We start from the raw sequence: 16,649 nt of genomic DNA on the forward strand, positions 1-16,649 counted from the left end.
TCACCTGCACAGGCTGGTGGGGTTTGGAGAACATCCCACCTCTCTCTTAGGGTGGGGTGTGGGAGAGCTGGGCATTACCAGGGCTGGCACTGATTTCCTGGGTAAGTCAGCAACTCCTTTCATCGCTCCTCACTTCAGAAAGGACACGTTGAGAACATTTCTCACCAGGCTTGGCTTTGCTGGACCTCAGCTGGTGCTTGTTTTGGTTTGTTTCATACTGAAGATGTGAGGTACCTTCAGAAATCTGGGTGCTGTCCTCATAAATCTGTGCTTGCTTTTTCCTTAAAAAATGGTGACATGGAAAACTGGTAAAATTCCCTTGTTGAGGAGCACCAGTGGGTCATGGAGGTTGTTTTGCAAACAGTTCCTTTAGAACTGTAGGAAATGGATTCATAAAGAATTTTTAAATTTAACAGAAAGTTTATACGGTTTTAGATGTTTTTATATAGACACTAAGAGTTTTGCATCTATAGTGTCTCACTATTCCTCGAGACTGATAATGGAATAAAATCTTTTAAAACATTTCACAGTTACCCCATCTCTTAAAAACTAAGAAAACCAACATGGAATTATCTAAAGAACGTGGAATTATCTAAGGAATTATCCAGTGGAACAGCTGCCAGGATGGCACATCTGGGACCTGGGGATCATCCCTTCTCCACAGGCACAGCCTGTGCAGTAAATGAATTCTGTTCAATGAATTAGGGGAGGTGGGATGGACTCTGGTTTATGAAAACCTGGCTTTTAGGAGAACTTGGAGCTCTGAGAGCCTGTGAATGCATAACGAGTCCCCAGAGGTTTCTTCATCCATCATTTCAGCATGGTGGATCTCTGAGGTTTTAAGGCTCAGGAGAGCAGGATGAGTGACCTCTCTTGCTCCTGCCTGGTTAGAGGGGAAGAATTCTCCAGTTACAGTCCTTCATGAAACTGCTTCACCTCCTTCTTGGTGGCTTTTCCTGCTTGGAGGGTCAGGTCACAGAATTCACAGAATGACTGGGTTGGAAGAGACCTTCAAGATCATGGAGTCCAACCCAGCCCCAACACCTCAGCTAAACCCTGGCACCCAGTGCCACATCCAGGCTTTGTAAACACACCCAGGGATGGTGACTCCACCACCTCCCTGGGCAGCCATTCCAGAACTTCATCACCTTTCTGTAAAGAACATTTTCCTGCTATCCAGCCTGTATTTCCCTTGGAAACACAGCTGGAGGCTGTGTGCTGTGTTCTGTCAGTGCTGCCTGCAGACAGAGCCCAGCCCCAGCTGAGCACAGGCACCTTTCAGGAGCTGTGGGGAGCGCTGAGGGCAGCCCTGAGTCTCCTTTTCTCCAGGCCGAGCACCCCCAGCTCCCTCAGGGGTTCCTCACAGGGTTTGTGCTCCCAGCCCCTCTCCAGCCTCTTTCCTCCTCTGGATGTGTCCAGCATCTCAGTGTCCAGCTGTGTGCTGATGTTGGCCTGCTCTGGTCTCCCACTCAGCAGAGACGTGGCTCCTTCTGGGGTGGGTTTTCTTCCATTCCCCGTTCTTTTCCATTCTTCCCATTCCATGGATGTGTACCATGACTGCAGCATGTTCTCCTCTCCTGGAGCAGGCAGAGCCATTCCCTGGATGCAGCTCTTGCTGAGTGTGTGCTGCACTGGAGCTCTGCACTGCTGCTGTGTGCATGTCCCCTCCTCGCTCTCCCTGCTCCTTCCCATTCAATTCCCTCCCATGGAAGTTTTAACTTGGATTCTGCTCCAGTGCCCTGCTGAGGGTCTCTGCCACATCAGCCCTCAGGAACAAGCCCTGCCCACCCCTCACCACTGTCTCCTGAGGTGTTTGGCAGGATGGTTTCCCTGGAAGCTTTGGTGTTTGGCAGGATGGTTTCCCTGGAAGCTCTGGCACAGGTCTGAAATGCCCCTCAGGAAGCGCCTGGGATCAGCGCCGTGCCAGCGGGAAGAGGCCGCGCTTCCCGCAGCTTGCCCCGCTGCTGGGAAGGTGCCGTGGCTCTTCTCCAGAGAATTCCCATCCCATCTTCATCCCCAAGCTGCCTCGGGCATGGGGGATCAGAGAGGAGAACATCCAGGAAGGAAAAGGATCATTAATGCCGTGTCCCAGGCAGGAATAAAAACAAATTATCCGTGTAAATCACTTTAAAACCGAAATGCCCCTTCAGCCCATCAATGTGGGCAATAAAGCTGTTTTTTAGATAGTTGTGAGGAAAAATGTATTCAAATTAAATTAATTCTGTAATTAAAACTTAATTACAGATAAACCAGGTTGTTGTTGGAAGGTTTCCGTGATGGTTTCTTGAGGCTTTCTTTGCCTCCAAGGAAATTGATCCTGGTTTAGCAGACAAGTGCTTGGGGTTGACTATAAAGGATAGAATAATTGGTTGTAAACCTCAAGAATTGTATAATTTAAAGTTATTCTACCGGATATTGGGGATGAAAGAGAATTAAGCACACATTTATAAGGTATAAAAACTTAGTTGAAGATGCCCCTGCTCATTGCAGACGGGTTGTGACCTTTAAAGGTCACTTCCAACCCAACCAACCATGAAAAATTGGTCATTATAGCAGCCCAGTCTGTATCCAAAGGAAAATCAGGCTGGAAAGAGCAGGTAATACAGGAAAAAATGTGATTTTGTGTCTGTGTGCTCCTGCATCTGCCCCAGCCATTGCAGGCAGAACATTAAAGGTGACAATTTGACACTCAGCTCTCTAGAAGGGCTGAGAAACCTCTTCCCACATGGGTGGCACGTTATGAATTCAGAGAAGTGGCTGAAAATGCCTTGGAAAGGCACAGGAAAGGAGCAGGGTCAGTCCTCAGCCTGCAGCAGGGGATGGGTGGGTTTGGGAAGCACTCAGAACACACCAGGGGTTGGCCTCCTCTGCTTTTCAGAGCTGGAGAGCTAAAAATGGAAATATCTAATATCAGCATGCCACTAATGAGGCTGGCTGGTTTTCAGTTCTTGAGAACTTTGCTGCACATCGACTACTTTCAGTGAAAATTCCCATTCTGTGCCCTCCTGGCCCTGTTTTAAAACACAATTTTACAGTGGATCAGTCATATCACAGCATGGATTGCACAGAAAATCCCAAGGGGAATTATTCTTTCTGGTTTGGGGTGAACAGCGTGTGATGTGATCCCTCTGAATAAAAGCAGAGAATGAAGATAATAATAAATAACTAAAACAATTAAAATGTACATTTGGTGAGAGAATCCTGTGGAAAACAAATAGCATGTGCTCATATATCTAAATTTTCAATCTCTAAGAGGTTAGGAAACCTGAAACTAGATTGGCTGAGAGGGCAGAAAAGAGGAAGGACTTGCAAATGGTGCTTCAAAGTGAGTTTTGGGTTGGTCAGGTTTTAGCTGGGATTTTCCTGTGTTCATATTTAGGGACTTTTGCCCCTGCAATGGACGTTCCTTCTTTGCATTTGGCTTCCAGAATCCTGGTTTATGGTGAAGTGTGGGGTTGGTGGAGCAGCAGCCTTCTGGCTCAAGGAAGATTTGCTCAGAGTTCCAAAAATATTTAATTTCTGCATCTGCCTTAGTTTTTGAGGCATGCACAAATCTAAAGGGGTTGTTTAACAGATACTGTTGTACATTTGGTTTTTTCCTTAAAAATGCTGGAGCTGCTGGGTCGCAGCAAATGTGGCAAATCATAGTAAGAAACTTGAGTTTTTACGAAATATTATCTCCCAAATATCCTAATAGTTGAATGGCCAAACTGATTTACAACCCACCTTTAGACTTCCCTCCCCCTATTTCATAATTCTTTGTGATACCAGGAGTTTTTGAGGGCTCTGTCTGTGTGTGAGGAAAAATTCCTCACCTGGCTTCCCTTGGCCAGCCATGGCTGGGTCAAGATTTTAAATAAGCAGGAAAAGCCTTTGCCTGGGGAATGGGATCTCAAGAAAAGCCATCCTGCATTCCCAAAAATATTGTGGAGGGTGCATTACAAAGAGCTGCTTCAATTGAGAGAAACAGAAATGAAGTTAAATTAAAATATGCCTGAAAAAAAGCAAATGCAGCAGGGACTAAGCACATCCCTTGGAGTAGAGAAGAGACCAAAAAACCACAAATAACAATTTGTGAAGCTCTGAGACAGCGGCAAAGGATAAAAATCACTTTTCAGAGAGGAAGCATTTGACTGTGTAGGTGTGGAGAAGGATGCTCAGACAGAGCAGGAATTTGGCTGGCTGGAAGGAGCCTTTCTGGAAGATGAAAATGCATTTTTCAAAGGTGAATCCCTGACTGTGAGCAGCTGGGAAGCACATTAGGAAATAATAAATCATGGATTGGTTGTTGGGTTCAAACCCAGAAGGTTTTGTAAATGAAGCAGCACTTAAAGGTTTTTAGTATTCTGGGAATTGCTGTGACTAAAACCAAGAGTAGGAGTTTTTAACCAAAGCAAAGCAGCTCTGTTGAAAAACAAAAACTTTAATTTATGAATCTGTAAAAAGCAGTGGTTTTATATTCCCCCTCACATTTTAAAACATCTGGACAATCTTTTTAACATTAAGCCCACACAGACATTATAATGTATTGAGCTTCATTTATATGTAATTTAAAAGGGGGTTTTAATGAGAGTCAAGTTAATAAATTTCACCTTTTGCATTTCAGTTTTATGGTGCTGTGCAGAAATTATATTATTATAGTATTAATATTAAATTATTTAGAAATAATATTTATTATAGAAATAATATTAATACAACAATATATATTAATACATTATTAATATGTATTAATACATATTAATAATATTACTAATTTTCACCATTTCAATTTTATGGTGCTGTGCAGAAATAATTCCTGGCTTTTCTGCATATCCCAAAATCATGCTTGCAATTACTTCTTCCCCAGATTATTGCCAAGAGAATGTGTCTGGAACCTCAAATTCAGCATTCAAGTGGCAGGGATGGCAGAAAAATGCAATTTAATTGGGAATGTGTGCCAGGCTCTTCAATGTAATTTTTTTTCTGGGATAGGATCAGGTTTGCTGGGCTCTTCCCAAGCACCAGGGATGTTGTGTGGCTCTGTCTGACTTTTCCAGACTAAGCCTCAGGCTTTTAGAGCAATATTTGCTGAAGTCTGCTAGGTCAGATTAACCTCCCGCTGGTGAAGCAAAAATAATAAACACATTTATTTTAAACACATTTTGGCAGGGATGGGGAGGAGGGAAAAAGGAGGGATGGAGGCTGGAAGTGGAGGAATTTTCTGCCTCAGATGAGTGATGGGTGAGGGTTCCCAAACCAGCAGCACTGTCAGGTTTAGTTTGGACACATTATAAATAATAATCTGGGAGGGGAAGGAAAAACTGAAAGCAGGGAAGAATTGGGATTAATATCTAATGAAAAATGTGAGGAATGAAGACATGGAGGAGGTGAAGCACAGAGGAGAATGTTCCTGTGGTGTCACAGCTGAGGCTTGGGATGAGAACAATTCCAAACTGAAAACAGAGAAAATCCAGGGAATAACCAAGGTTTTCCTGGTTTCTTGGTGCATCTCAGGCAGTGCCCCCAAAGTGTCAGAAGGGACCAGTGGATGTGCCCAAACTCCTGGCTTTGGCTGAGGCCAGATCTGTGTCTCAGTTACAACTAGTAATTATTATTATTATTATTATTATTTCTGTTCCCTGGGACTGCAGGTGGAATTTTATCAGCCTGACCATTTCATTTGTACCTCAAGCTATACAAAGCCATTCCTGATGATGCTTATTTTTCCTTTTTTTTTCAGTCAGAGTGAAGCTTCTCCTGAGGAGAGTGAAGACCCATTTCAGTTGTGTAGAGGATCCCACAGGCACATAAATGCAGGTGTGTTGGCTTTGGGGGTTCATTTTTTATTTGTTTTTTGGTGGGAGGATTAATTTCATAAACTATAAAAGTGGTGGTTTGGGCTTTTTAAAGCTTAGAAAAACATGGAACAAAGAACCCAAATAACTCAAATAACTTTCTGCTCTTTCTAGTTAAGCACTGGGTATAAAATTAAATTATCTTTTTAGTCAGAGCTGCCCTGTTGTGCATCCTTGGCAATCTAAAAGCTCTTGCATTAAACCTACTCGGTGCTATCCTTTTTTCCTGGAGACACTGAGAAGTAGTAATAAAAAATAAATGCCAATAAATCTTATAAAATACATCATGATTCATAAACCATCAGCAGTTTCAAACACAAAGGGTGAGAGAGGAGAAAACAATGAGAAATATTTTGCTGTTAAGGGGCTGTAAAAATAGAAGGTGACTTTTTAACAAAGGAAACATCAAATGAGCTGTTTAAATCACTCAGGCTCAAGTGTTGTTTTGCAGCCCACGAGGTGCTGAAGGATGTGAAAGTTATTTCTGCTTTAAGAAGAGAAACCTTGCAGAAAAGCTGTGGCACCACCAGAAGAGAAGGGAATGATTTGGAGCAGAGTTCCCAGAACCAGAATAATCACTGATATTTCTTTTTTCCCCCCTTTTCACCTCGTTGATTTTGAATAAATCCCCACCTGAGGGTTTGGAGGATTGTGGTGCCCAGCCAGCAGTGATGGATTTGTGTCCTGACAATTCCAACTCCCCTCACGTTTCCCTTTGCTCTTTTCCCTGCACTCCCAGTATCTCAACGTAAAAGAAGATTGCAAAGCCATGGCTTTCTGTGCAAAAATGAGGAGCACCAGGAAAAACGAGCTCAACCTGGAAGCTCAACACCAGGGGCTGGAAATTCTCTTCTACCTGCAGGACAAAGCCCCCATCTGTTACTCCAGCGGCGAGTTCACCTCGGAGGAGCTGTGCATTGAGGCTGCCCAGAGGTGTTGTGAGTATTTGGATTTATTTCAGCTCTCAAAGGGAGGCATCCTCTGTGTGTCACTCAGAGGGAGAACCTCCCCATCCCAATAAATCCCCACAAAGCTGCTTTGACCTCGTGTGCATCCCTCACGTGTCAGGGGCTGTGCTGTGCTCTTCCCTCCGGGCTGGGGCTCAGCAAAGCTCCTGTAATACCACAAGAAAAGTGGATTTAATCATTGCTTGATCTCACAGCCCACTGGGCTTTTGTATTTACATTTTTGGGGTTCTTTCCCCATGGAACACCAAACGTTGTCCAGCTGCTGTGGGGTGAGAACAAGGGAACTGGGCAGGAATTTTCCTGCAGCTCTCAAAAAATGTTTGCTTTGCTCACATCCCCTGGATTCTTGTAATCCCCTTCAGCTCATTTGCCTAATTGCTCCTCTTCCTGGGGAATGGGTGAAATTATGTAAATCTGCAGGACAAACCTCACCAATTGGGTGCTGATGTTGTTTCTTTAAGGGATTTAAGCACAATGAGGAGTATTTAACAGCCACCTATTTATGGTGGTGTGCAGGAGCTGCTCTTTGGGGGCTGTGAGCTGCTCCCAGAGCTGGGACAAGGAATTCCAACAGCTCTGGGATGGAGTAAATGCAAAGTTAAAGCAGATTAGTCCATTGGTGTCAAAGTGTATTCTTAGCTGGAACAGACCAAAGCTTTGTCTGGAGTCTTTCTCTTTGGACCAACCAAAGCTTTGCCAAAACCTCCTTTCACCTCTGGGGGTTGAATTTAGTAATAAAATAAAGCTGAGAACGAAGTTGTGGGTTTGGTAAAACTCCCTTTTCTGTGCCCTGGACAAGCTGAAGGTTTTAAGTCATTTCCTTGAAGCTCAGACCTTGGGCAAAATCAGAATTTGAGGATCATTTTAACACCAGAAATAATCTGTTTAATCCACCCAAACCCCATGGGTTGACCCAAGGTGACAGCTCCACCTCAACCTATTTGTTTCAAGCTAATCCCAGTATCAGTTTCTTTTCACAATCCAATATTTGCTTTATGCTTTTTTGCTTTGGGGTGTGGATGTGCACTGGAGCTTTGTGATTCATCCATTTGTATATTTTTGTGCCAGCTGTGTCCCCTCTGTGCCACAACCTCTTTGCTCTGTATGATGAGAACAAAAGGCTCTGGTATGCACCAAACCAGGTCTTCAAGGTGGAGGAAAAATCATCCTTCCGGCTCCATTATCGCATGAGGTAAGAGAAAACACCTGAAAAAATGAGATTTCTTTATTCCTGAGCTCCCTGAAGAACCAGGGAAGCAAAACCGAAAGCAGCAGCTTGGTTTGCACAGCTTAGAGGAGAGATGAGCAGCAGGAGCTTCAAATATCTCCTGATTTCTTTGCATCTTTGGGGTTCAACCTTGAGAAAAAAGAAGTTGAAAAAGCACGAGAAGTTTTTTTCACAAAGCTGGGAGTGAACAAGGTCAAAGTTAATTGGAAATTAGCTCCAAACCACTGGGTTTTGTGTCAGTGCTTTTATGGATGAATTTCCATTTGAAGTGTTCCAGGGAATTTTACTCCTAAAAGAACAGGGCAGCAGGCTGTTGCTTTTGGAATTCTCCAGGACTACCAGGGGTCTGTGGGAAAACATGGGAAAACCCAACCAGGAGCCAGGATATTCCCAGGATCTGGGGCTCAGATGTAGCCCCAGGTGGCCTCCTGGAAATGCAGCACATGGATCTGGGGCTGAGACAGTCTCCAGCCTCATCCAGGGGAGTTTCATCCTTCTAGGATGTGTTAGAAATCTCATTCTGCACCACTTCTGATTCTTCTTCTTCTTTTTCTTCTTCTTTTTCTTCTTCTTTTTCTTCTTCTTTTTCTTCTTCTTTTTCTTCTTCTTTTTCTTCTTCCTTTTCTTCTTCTTTTTCTTCTTCTTTTTCTTCTTCTTTTTCTTCTTCTCTTTCTTCTTCTCTTTCTTCTTCTTTTCTTCTTCTTTTTCTTCTTCTCTTTCTTCTTCTTTTTCTTCTTCTTTTTCTTCTTCTTTTTCTTCTTCTCTTTCTTCTTCTTTTCTTTTTCTTCTTCTCTTTCTTCTTCTTTTTCTTCTTTTTCTTTTTCTTCTTTTTCTTTTTCTTCTTTTTCTTTTTCTTCTTTTTCTTTTTCTTCTTCTTCTGATTCTTCTTCTGATTCTTCTTGTGATTCTGATTCTTCTTCTGATTCTTTTATTCTTCTGATTCTTCTTCAAATTCTTCTTCAGATTCCTCTGATTCTTCTGATTCTTCTTATGGTTCTTTTGATTCTTCTGATTCTTCTTCTGATTTTGATTCTTCTGCTGATTCTTCTTCAAAATCTTCTTCTGATTCTTCTTCTTCTGATTCTTATTCTTCAGATTCTTCTTCTTCTAATTCTTCTCTTTCTGATTCTTCTTCTGATTCTTCTGAATCTTATTCTAATTCTTTTGATTCTTCTGAATCTTCCTCTTCCTCCTCTTCCTCTATTATGACTTTCCTTGTATCACTATGAGCTTTAAATGCTCAGTAGAGGAGAAAAAGAGATGAAACAAGCTTGACTTACAGGAATAACGAATGCAGAAACTTCAGGAAGGGCACAGATTTCTTGGTTCTTCAAGGGCCAGCTGTAAGAAAATAACTTGTAAATAATATTCCCCCACTCTGGGGCAGTCTGGGCTGCAGGGAAATGCAAGGAGAGGGCTCTGCAATGGGATTTTTGAGCTGGATTGTTACTTTGGATTAACTGCTGCAAGGAAGAATGGCTGATCTTGGCTTTTCAAGTGATGGTAATTCTTATTTTTGGAGGAGGAAGAAGATACTGGAGTATTTTCCTTTTTTCTTTAGTAAGTGTTATAAATGCCTTAATCCTGGCAACTGTCATCTGTGATGAGGCTGGGCAGATAAACAGCACAAAATACCAGAATTGAGGGACTCTAAAAGGTTTTTACAGAACTCAGGGTGCCCTGAGATCAGCCACAGTAACAAAAAATAAAATAATTGAATAATAAAAATTGCTGGTGTAATGTGAACCTTGGGAATTTCCCCTGGGCCTGAAATTCTCTGTTTTTCTCAGTAAAAGAAGGTGATATTTAAAGTGTAGTTGTGAGGATTTAATCCTTTTAATTATTAAGAACATCTAATTAATTAACAACTTTTAAATTTAATTTATTTTTTTAATAATTAACTTTTAAATTCAATTAATTAATGAAGAATTTTGATTCTTAAAACCAGTTTTTGCTGTGTTTGGTGTTTGTGTTTCTGCTCTGGGTGAATGATGGGAGGCACCTTCCTTAAAATTCCCTCTTAAAAATAATTTTTGGCTGTTCCTAACCCAGCAAGGTGATTTAAGATAATTAATGGCTCCAATTCTTTTGTTGTTTCCTGAAAATAATTATGAACACAATTAATTTATGCTGAGCTTTATTTTCTGTATTTTTTTCTGTTGTACCATTTTGTAGAATGAAGCTGTGGAAGAGCCCCTGCTTTCCATAATTAAAAGTTCTGGTGGTTTATTATTTGTTTTAAATTAAAAAAAAAATTATTATTTTATTATTTTTCCAGCTTTGGAGTTGGGGTTTAAAGTTTGGCAGGGAAATCTCTCTTGTCCCTTGTACTCTGCAAATGAAAACTGACAAACTTTGGGCCAAAAAAATGGATTTTAAATAATTTCAGATGCATTTCAGAAAGAGTTAAGCAATAAAGTCCAAAGATTCCCATTTTCCCAGGAATACATTCATGTCCTGGTGGTATTTTGCTTTATTTAATTTATTTCTATTGTGGCTTTTAGGTTGTGAAACTGCTCCCTAAATGAATTTGATTTGTTCTGAGCTCTGCTAGAGGCAGAATTTCCCTGGGAAAAAGGAAAATGCTCTGGGCTTATTTAATAAAGCAGTGGATTAACTGTACATGATAATGCAGAAAAGAATTTTTAAAATTATTTCTTAAAAATTAATTTTTAAATTTATTTTTAATAGAGTGGTGGATTAACTGTACATGATCATTCAGAAATGATTTTTTTAAAATTAATTTTAAATTTTAAAAAATTTAAAAAATTTTACTAGAGCAGTAGATTAACTGTACATAATAATTTAGAAATGAATTTTTTTAAAAAAATTAAATTTTTAAAAATTAAAAAAAAATTAAAATAGAGCAGTGGATTAACTGTAGATGACAATTCACAAATGAAATAATTAGCATTTTTGCTTACATTGCTAGGTTTTTGTGGTGTCTTTTTAAATGTTATTTCTAAACTGAACAATGTGACTGGGCTGAAATAATTTTGGGGCTTTAACTTTTCTCCCTGTGCTAAAATATTTTTGTTTTCTGTGTGAATTTCTCCTCCTCTGCCCTAAATCAGTGCCAGATGCTGCTGCATTTCTGGTGATGTTTTAAAAGGACTTTGCACAGAAACTCTGTGCGTTCCCTGTGCTTTTCACACTTGCCTCAACTTCTATTTTTTGGCTTTTTTTTTAATGAAAAACCCCATGATTTTGTAATATCCTGGAGTCATTGCTCACAGGGAAGGAGAATTTAACTCTTCCATGATTTTGGTGTGGAAAAAGGATCCAGCTCCTGGCTGGAGGGATTTTGGAAGCAGATTGTGGGGTTTTGTGGGTTTGTGTAGTGCTTTTGTGCATTCCTGTAGTATTTTTGTAGGATTTTGTGGAATTATGTAGTGTTTTTGTAGTATTTTGTGGATCTCTGTAGGATTTCTTTATCATTTTCTGGATTTTGTAATATTTTTGTAGTACTTTGTTATTTCTGTAGTAGTTTTGTAGTGTTTCTGCAGTATTTTGTGGTTTTCTGCAGTATATTAGTAATATTTTGTGGATTTCTGCAGTATTTTTGTAGTATTTTGTGGATATTTTTAATATTTTATGGATCTGTGTAGTATTTTTGTAATATTTTGTGGATTTCTATAGTATCTTTGTAGTATTTTTCAGAAGTATTTTTGTAGTATTTTGTGGATCTTTGTAGAATTTTGCAGTGTTTTGTGGATCTGTGTAGTATTTGTGTTGTATTTTTGTAATATTTTGCGAATTTCTATAGCATTTTTGTGATACTTTGTGTATTTTTATAGTATTTTCATAGGATTTTGTGGATTTCTGCAGCATTTTTGTAGGATTTTGTAGATCTCTGTAGTATTTCTGTAGTGTTTTCTGGATTTGTGTAGTATTTTTGTAGTACTTTGTGATTTCTGTAGTAGTTTTGTAGCATTTGTTTAGTATTTTTGTGATCTTCTGCAGTATTTTTGTTGTATTTTGTGGATTTCTGCAGTATTTTGTGGATTTCTATAGTATTTTTGTAGTATTCTTTGGATTTGTAATACTACTGACTTTTATACTTACAAAGGAACTTAAAGTTTATAATTTTTATAAAATTTATATATAATTTTTATAAATATATAATTTTTATAAAATTTTATATAGATGGATGAAATACAAGGGTTGGAATTTTTGTGTAATTTATATTTGTGTGGGTTTTTTTTGGTTTTGGAAAGGTTAGTGTTTTTTGTACTTGACAGAGTTTTATGATTTTTTGTTAAGGTTTACTTAGATTTTGTATTTGCTAGTAAATACAAAATGCAAGTAAACTTAGTTTTTTGTAGGGATTGGAGGGTTTTAAAAAAATTTTTGGAAGTGAAGAACGGGTTTTGATAGTAAAATATTATATAATATTATAATAAAGAATATAATATTATACTAAAGAATATAATACAGAACAAAATATTATATAATAGCATAATAAAGAATACAATATGCAATATAATGTAATGTAATATAATACAATGTAACAGAATTAATATTATATAATTAATACAACATGATGTGGTAAATATAATGTAATATAATGTAATTGTAATATATGATATGATATGATATGATATGATATGATATAATATAATATAATATGATATAATATAATATAATATAATATAATATAATATAATATAATATAATATAATATAATATGATATAATATAATATAATATAATATAATATAATATAATATAATATAATATAATATAATATAATATAATATAATATAATATAATATAATATAATATAATATAATATAATATAATATAATATAATATAATATAATATAATATAATATAATATAATATAATTTTTATTGTAGAATTGTACACAGATATGTAAGATAATGATGCAGGATGGTGGAAGATGCTCTGAGGGAAGATGCTTCTGGAGCTCAGGGCACAATTCCCTCCCCAGCTCACTTGGGAATGGGGAAATTCCTGTTCCTGTTCCTGTTGTGGAAGTGAAATTCCCAAAATTACTCCCAGAAAACCACGGAGCTTTCCAAGGAAAAGATTCTCCTGTGTTCACTCATCCCTCAAACAATGGGGCTCCAATTGTTTTTGTGACTCCTCGGCGTTGTGTTAATCAGAGCAGTTAATTAGGAAAAGGAGCAAAGTCTCCTCTCAGTCCCAAACAATACACAATACCTTGCCCATGCTGATTTACAGGAAATAACAGGAGAATTGGAGTTATTAATTCTGACTCCTCTTCTGCAGGAGAACAGGGAAGCAAGGTCATTTCCTCGGGATTTCAGAAGGATTTGCTTTGCTCTGCCCCCCAGGCCTCAGCCCAAGGAGTTCTTGACTATCCTCTGGTTCTTGTCAGGAGTTTTTGGCACGGTTTTGGGTTGGGCTTCCTGCCTAAGAGCTCAACTAAAAATATTAATTTTATTTTGCTGAAGATCCTGACTCTGCAATGAGGCTGAGCCACTCCGGCCTTGACCGCTGCAGATTTGGGGCTTTGGAATTGTCAATCCCAAACTGGTTTGGAATGGGAGGAACCTTAAATCCCATCCCATCCCATCCCAGGGACACCTCCCACTGTCCCAGGAGCTCCAAGCCCTGCCCAGCCTGGCCTTGGGCACTTCCAGGGATCCAGGGGCAGCCACAGCTGCTCTGGGAATTCTATTCCAGGGCCTGCCCAACCTCACAGCCAGGAGTTTCTTCCCAGTATCCACCTAAATCTTCCCACTTCCAGCTCACAGCCATTCCCTGTGTCCTGTCCCTCCCTGCCTTGTCCCCAGTCCCTCTCCAGGCCCTGCCAGGGGCTCTGAGCTCTCCCTGGATCCTTCTCTCCAGGTGAACATTCCCAAATCTGTCTTTCCTCACAGAAGAGGTGCTCCATCTCTCTAACAGAAAAAAAAAAAAAAAAAAAAAAAAAAAAAGAAAAAACTTTAATAATACATAATAATTGTATCATTCCCTACCAGTTCCTCAGGCCAAGAATGTGCTGGAATGTTGGACCTCTTAACCTTCAGGCAGAACTTTGACCCATTCTTGCTTTGAACTGCTTTGCTTTCCAAAACCCAAATTATCTTGTGGGAATGGAGGCTTTCCCCCCAAAAAAGTTGTTCAAGTTTCTGACTTATTTTGGCAGGTATTATTTCACCAACTGGCACGGGACCAGCGAGAGCGAGCCCTCGGTGTGGAGACACTCGCCCAGGAGGGCCAAGGCCTATGACAGGAAACTGGCTCCAGAGGGGACCCCCATCCTGGATTCTGATTCCCTGGAGTACATCTTTGCACAGGTTGGAGCTGTCTCTGATGCTGTATGCCATAAAAACTGCTTTAAAAACCTCTTTTTAAGCTCCTAAAATACGCATTTTGTATCCTGTTAGACCCCTGAGGAAAGGGTTTTCTTTTCGCTGCTGCCTGGTGGAGAGGAGAGAATTCGCTGCTTGAAGACCAAAAAGAGTTTTATTTTTATAGATATTTTCTTCTAAAGTGAAATATTTTTGTTTATAAACACTGTCAGTCACCTTCTGTGGGACATTTGCACAGAGGTGGGTCTGGAGAGGAACATCAGCAGAGGGAAATCTGGCAGGGCTGGGTCCTTTTAATGAGGTTTTTTTTACTGGGTGGTGTTAAAGATTGATAAACATTTACTCATAGCCCCGTGCTGATAAAGATTGATAATCTCACGGCAGTTTTGCTCTCCTCTTGTGCCTTTCAAAGGATTTTTCAAACCAGAAGCTTTCAGGTTTCACCAAAAAAAAAGGGAAAATTCAGGTTGATGAAAGAGCAAATTGAATGCACTGAGGAAATCTCATTTACTGTTGATTCTGAGTAGAATTCCTGCAGGATTTTCACCTGGGAACCACAAGGAAAGAGAATTCCAGGGAAACATTAAAGCAGAGAGGCACAGAAATGTCTTTGCTCTTTGCTAACCAAACACTTCCCAGGCTGTCCCAGAGCAAGACTTGGCTTAAAGATAAATCCTTGGGAGGCTTTGGATGGAAAGGACAGGGACAAAGCAGAGATACAAACTTGGTTTTGTGGAGCAGAAAATAAATATTGAAGGTAATACAAGGAGCCAGGGATGGTGATTTCTGTAGTTAATTTTTAAAAAGTGAATTTTTGGTGGGCTGATGTATAAAAGAATGGAAGGAGGTTCCAGCTTCTCCTTGCCCAAGGATCCTGGGATGAATTCCTGGCTCAGGCACAAACTCTGGGAAAGACCAACTGGGTAATTTGTTTTTTTTTCTTCTGTTTAGGGCCAGTATGACCTGGTGAAGGGCCTGGCACCCATCCGAGATCCCAAAAACGACCAGGAGGTCCATGAGATTGAGAATGAGTGTCTGGGCATGGCTGTCCTGGCCATCTCCCACGATGCCATCAAGAAAAACGTGAAGTTGCCAGAGCTTCCCAAGGACATCAGGTGAGCTGGGATCCATCCTTTGTCCCTGCTGGCTCTGCTGCTCTCCCAGCAGGAATTTAATTAAATTTAATTAATTAATTAAGTAAAATAAATTAATTTTATATAATAATTTAAATAATTTCATAAATTAATTTAAATTAAGTTTATTTATTTATTTATTTAATGTAAATTAAATTACTTTTAATTAATTTAATTTTTATTTCATTTAATTAATTTAAATTAATTTTAGTTTAAGTTCAGCATAATTAATTAATTAAAATATATTAATTTTATATAATTTAATAATTTAAATAATAATTTAATAAATAAATTAAATTAATTTTATTTATTTAATAAATTTAAATTAAATTAATTTTTATTAAATAAATTAAATTAATTTTAATTTAATTTATTTCCATTAATTTAAAATTTAATTTAACTTAATTTAATTTAATTTAATTTAACCCCTTGCTTTTCCTTGCAGTTACAAGCATTATATCCCTGAGACTCTGAACAGGACCATCAGGCAGAGGAATTTCTTGACCAGAATTCGGATCAATAACGTTTTCAAGCATTTCCTGAAGGAGTTCAACAACAAAACCATCTGCAACAACAGCGTCTCCCCGCGGGACCTGAAGGTGAAATATTTATCCACCATGGAGATCCTGACCAAATACTACGGGGCAGAGATCTTTGAGACCTCGTTTCTGCTGATTTCTGCTGAGAACGAGGTGAACAAATTCAACTGTGGAGACAACGAGAGGTACGAGGTGATGGTGAGCGGCAACAACGGCATCCAGTGGAGGCTCAAGCCCAGTGTGAGTGCCTGAGAAATGGGATTAAAGGGGTTTTTGGGACATCACAGCTGCTGAAAGGTGGTTGTGGTCTTCAGACACGGCAGAGCAGCTTTTATTGGAGGCTTTTATAGGATTACAGGATTATCCAGGCTGGAAGGAGCTCAGCAGGTTCCAGCCCAGCCCCTTTTAGGCTTAGTTTGGAGACCAGACCAGGCTCAGGGCTTTAATCCAAGACTGAGCACTGGACAACCTCCCTGGGCAGCCCTTTGACCAGGAAAATGAAAGGCTCTGTGAAAAGCATTCCAGAATTAGAGAGATTGATTGCATGTATTAATACATTATATTCTGTATTCTGTATTATTATTCTATAATTTATAGTCATTTTATAATTAATACTATAAGTATATTCTAATTAATATAATTATTA

At 39.1% G+C, this 16,649-nt stretch overlaps 1 protein-coding gene across 3 annotated transcripts in view; it reads left to right on the forward strand.

The window, feature by feature from the left end:
- JAK1 (Janus kinase 1) overlaps positions 1-16,649 on the forward strand; it is a 68,157-nt gene that overhangs the window by 32,574 nt on the left and 18,934 nt on the right. For 2 of the 3 annotated variants that reach the window (XM_072932800.1, XM_030279363.4), the window contains 6 exons: positions 5,720-5,796; positions 6,574-6,772; positions 7,871-7,994; positions 14,166-14,316; positions 15,283-15,446; positions 15,910-16,243. In XM_072932800.1, the coding sequence (XP_072788901.1) occupies positions 5,791-5,796; positions 6,574-6,772; positions 7,871-7,994; positions 14,166-14,316; positions 15,283-15,446; positions 15,910-16,243 (978 nt within the window). In that variant the 5' untranslated portion in view covers positions 5,720-5,790. The remainder of the gene's footprint in view (positions 1-5,719; positions 5,797-6,573; positions 6,773-7,870; positions 7,995-14,165; positions 14,317-15,282; positions 15,447-15,909; positions 16,244-16,649) is intronic. The other variant, XM_072932801.1, reaches the window with a different exon arrangement.

This window comes from Taeniopygia guttata, chromosome 8 (assembly GCF_048771995.1).
Source record: "Taeniopygia guttata chromosome 8, bTaeGut7.mat, whole genome shotgun sequence".
Taxonomy (NCBI): Eukaryota; Metazoa; Chordata; class Aves; order Passeriformes; family Estrildidae; genus Taeniopygia; species Taeniopygia guttata.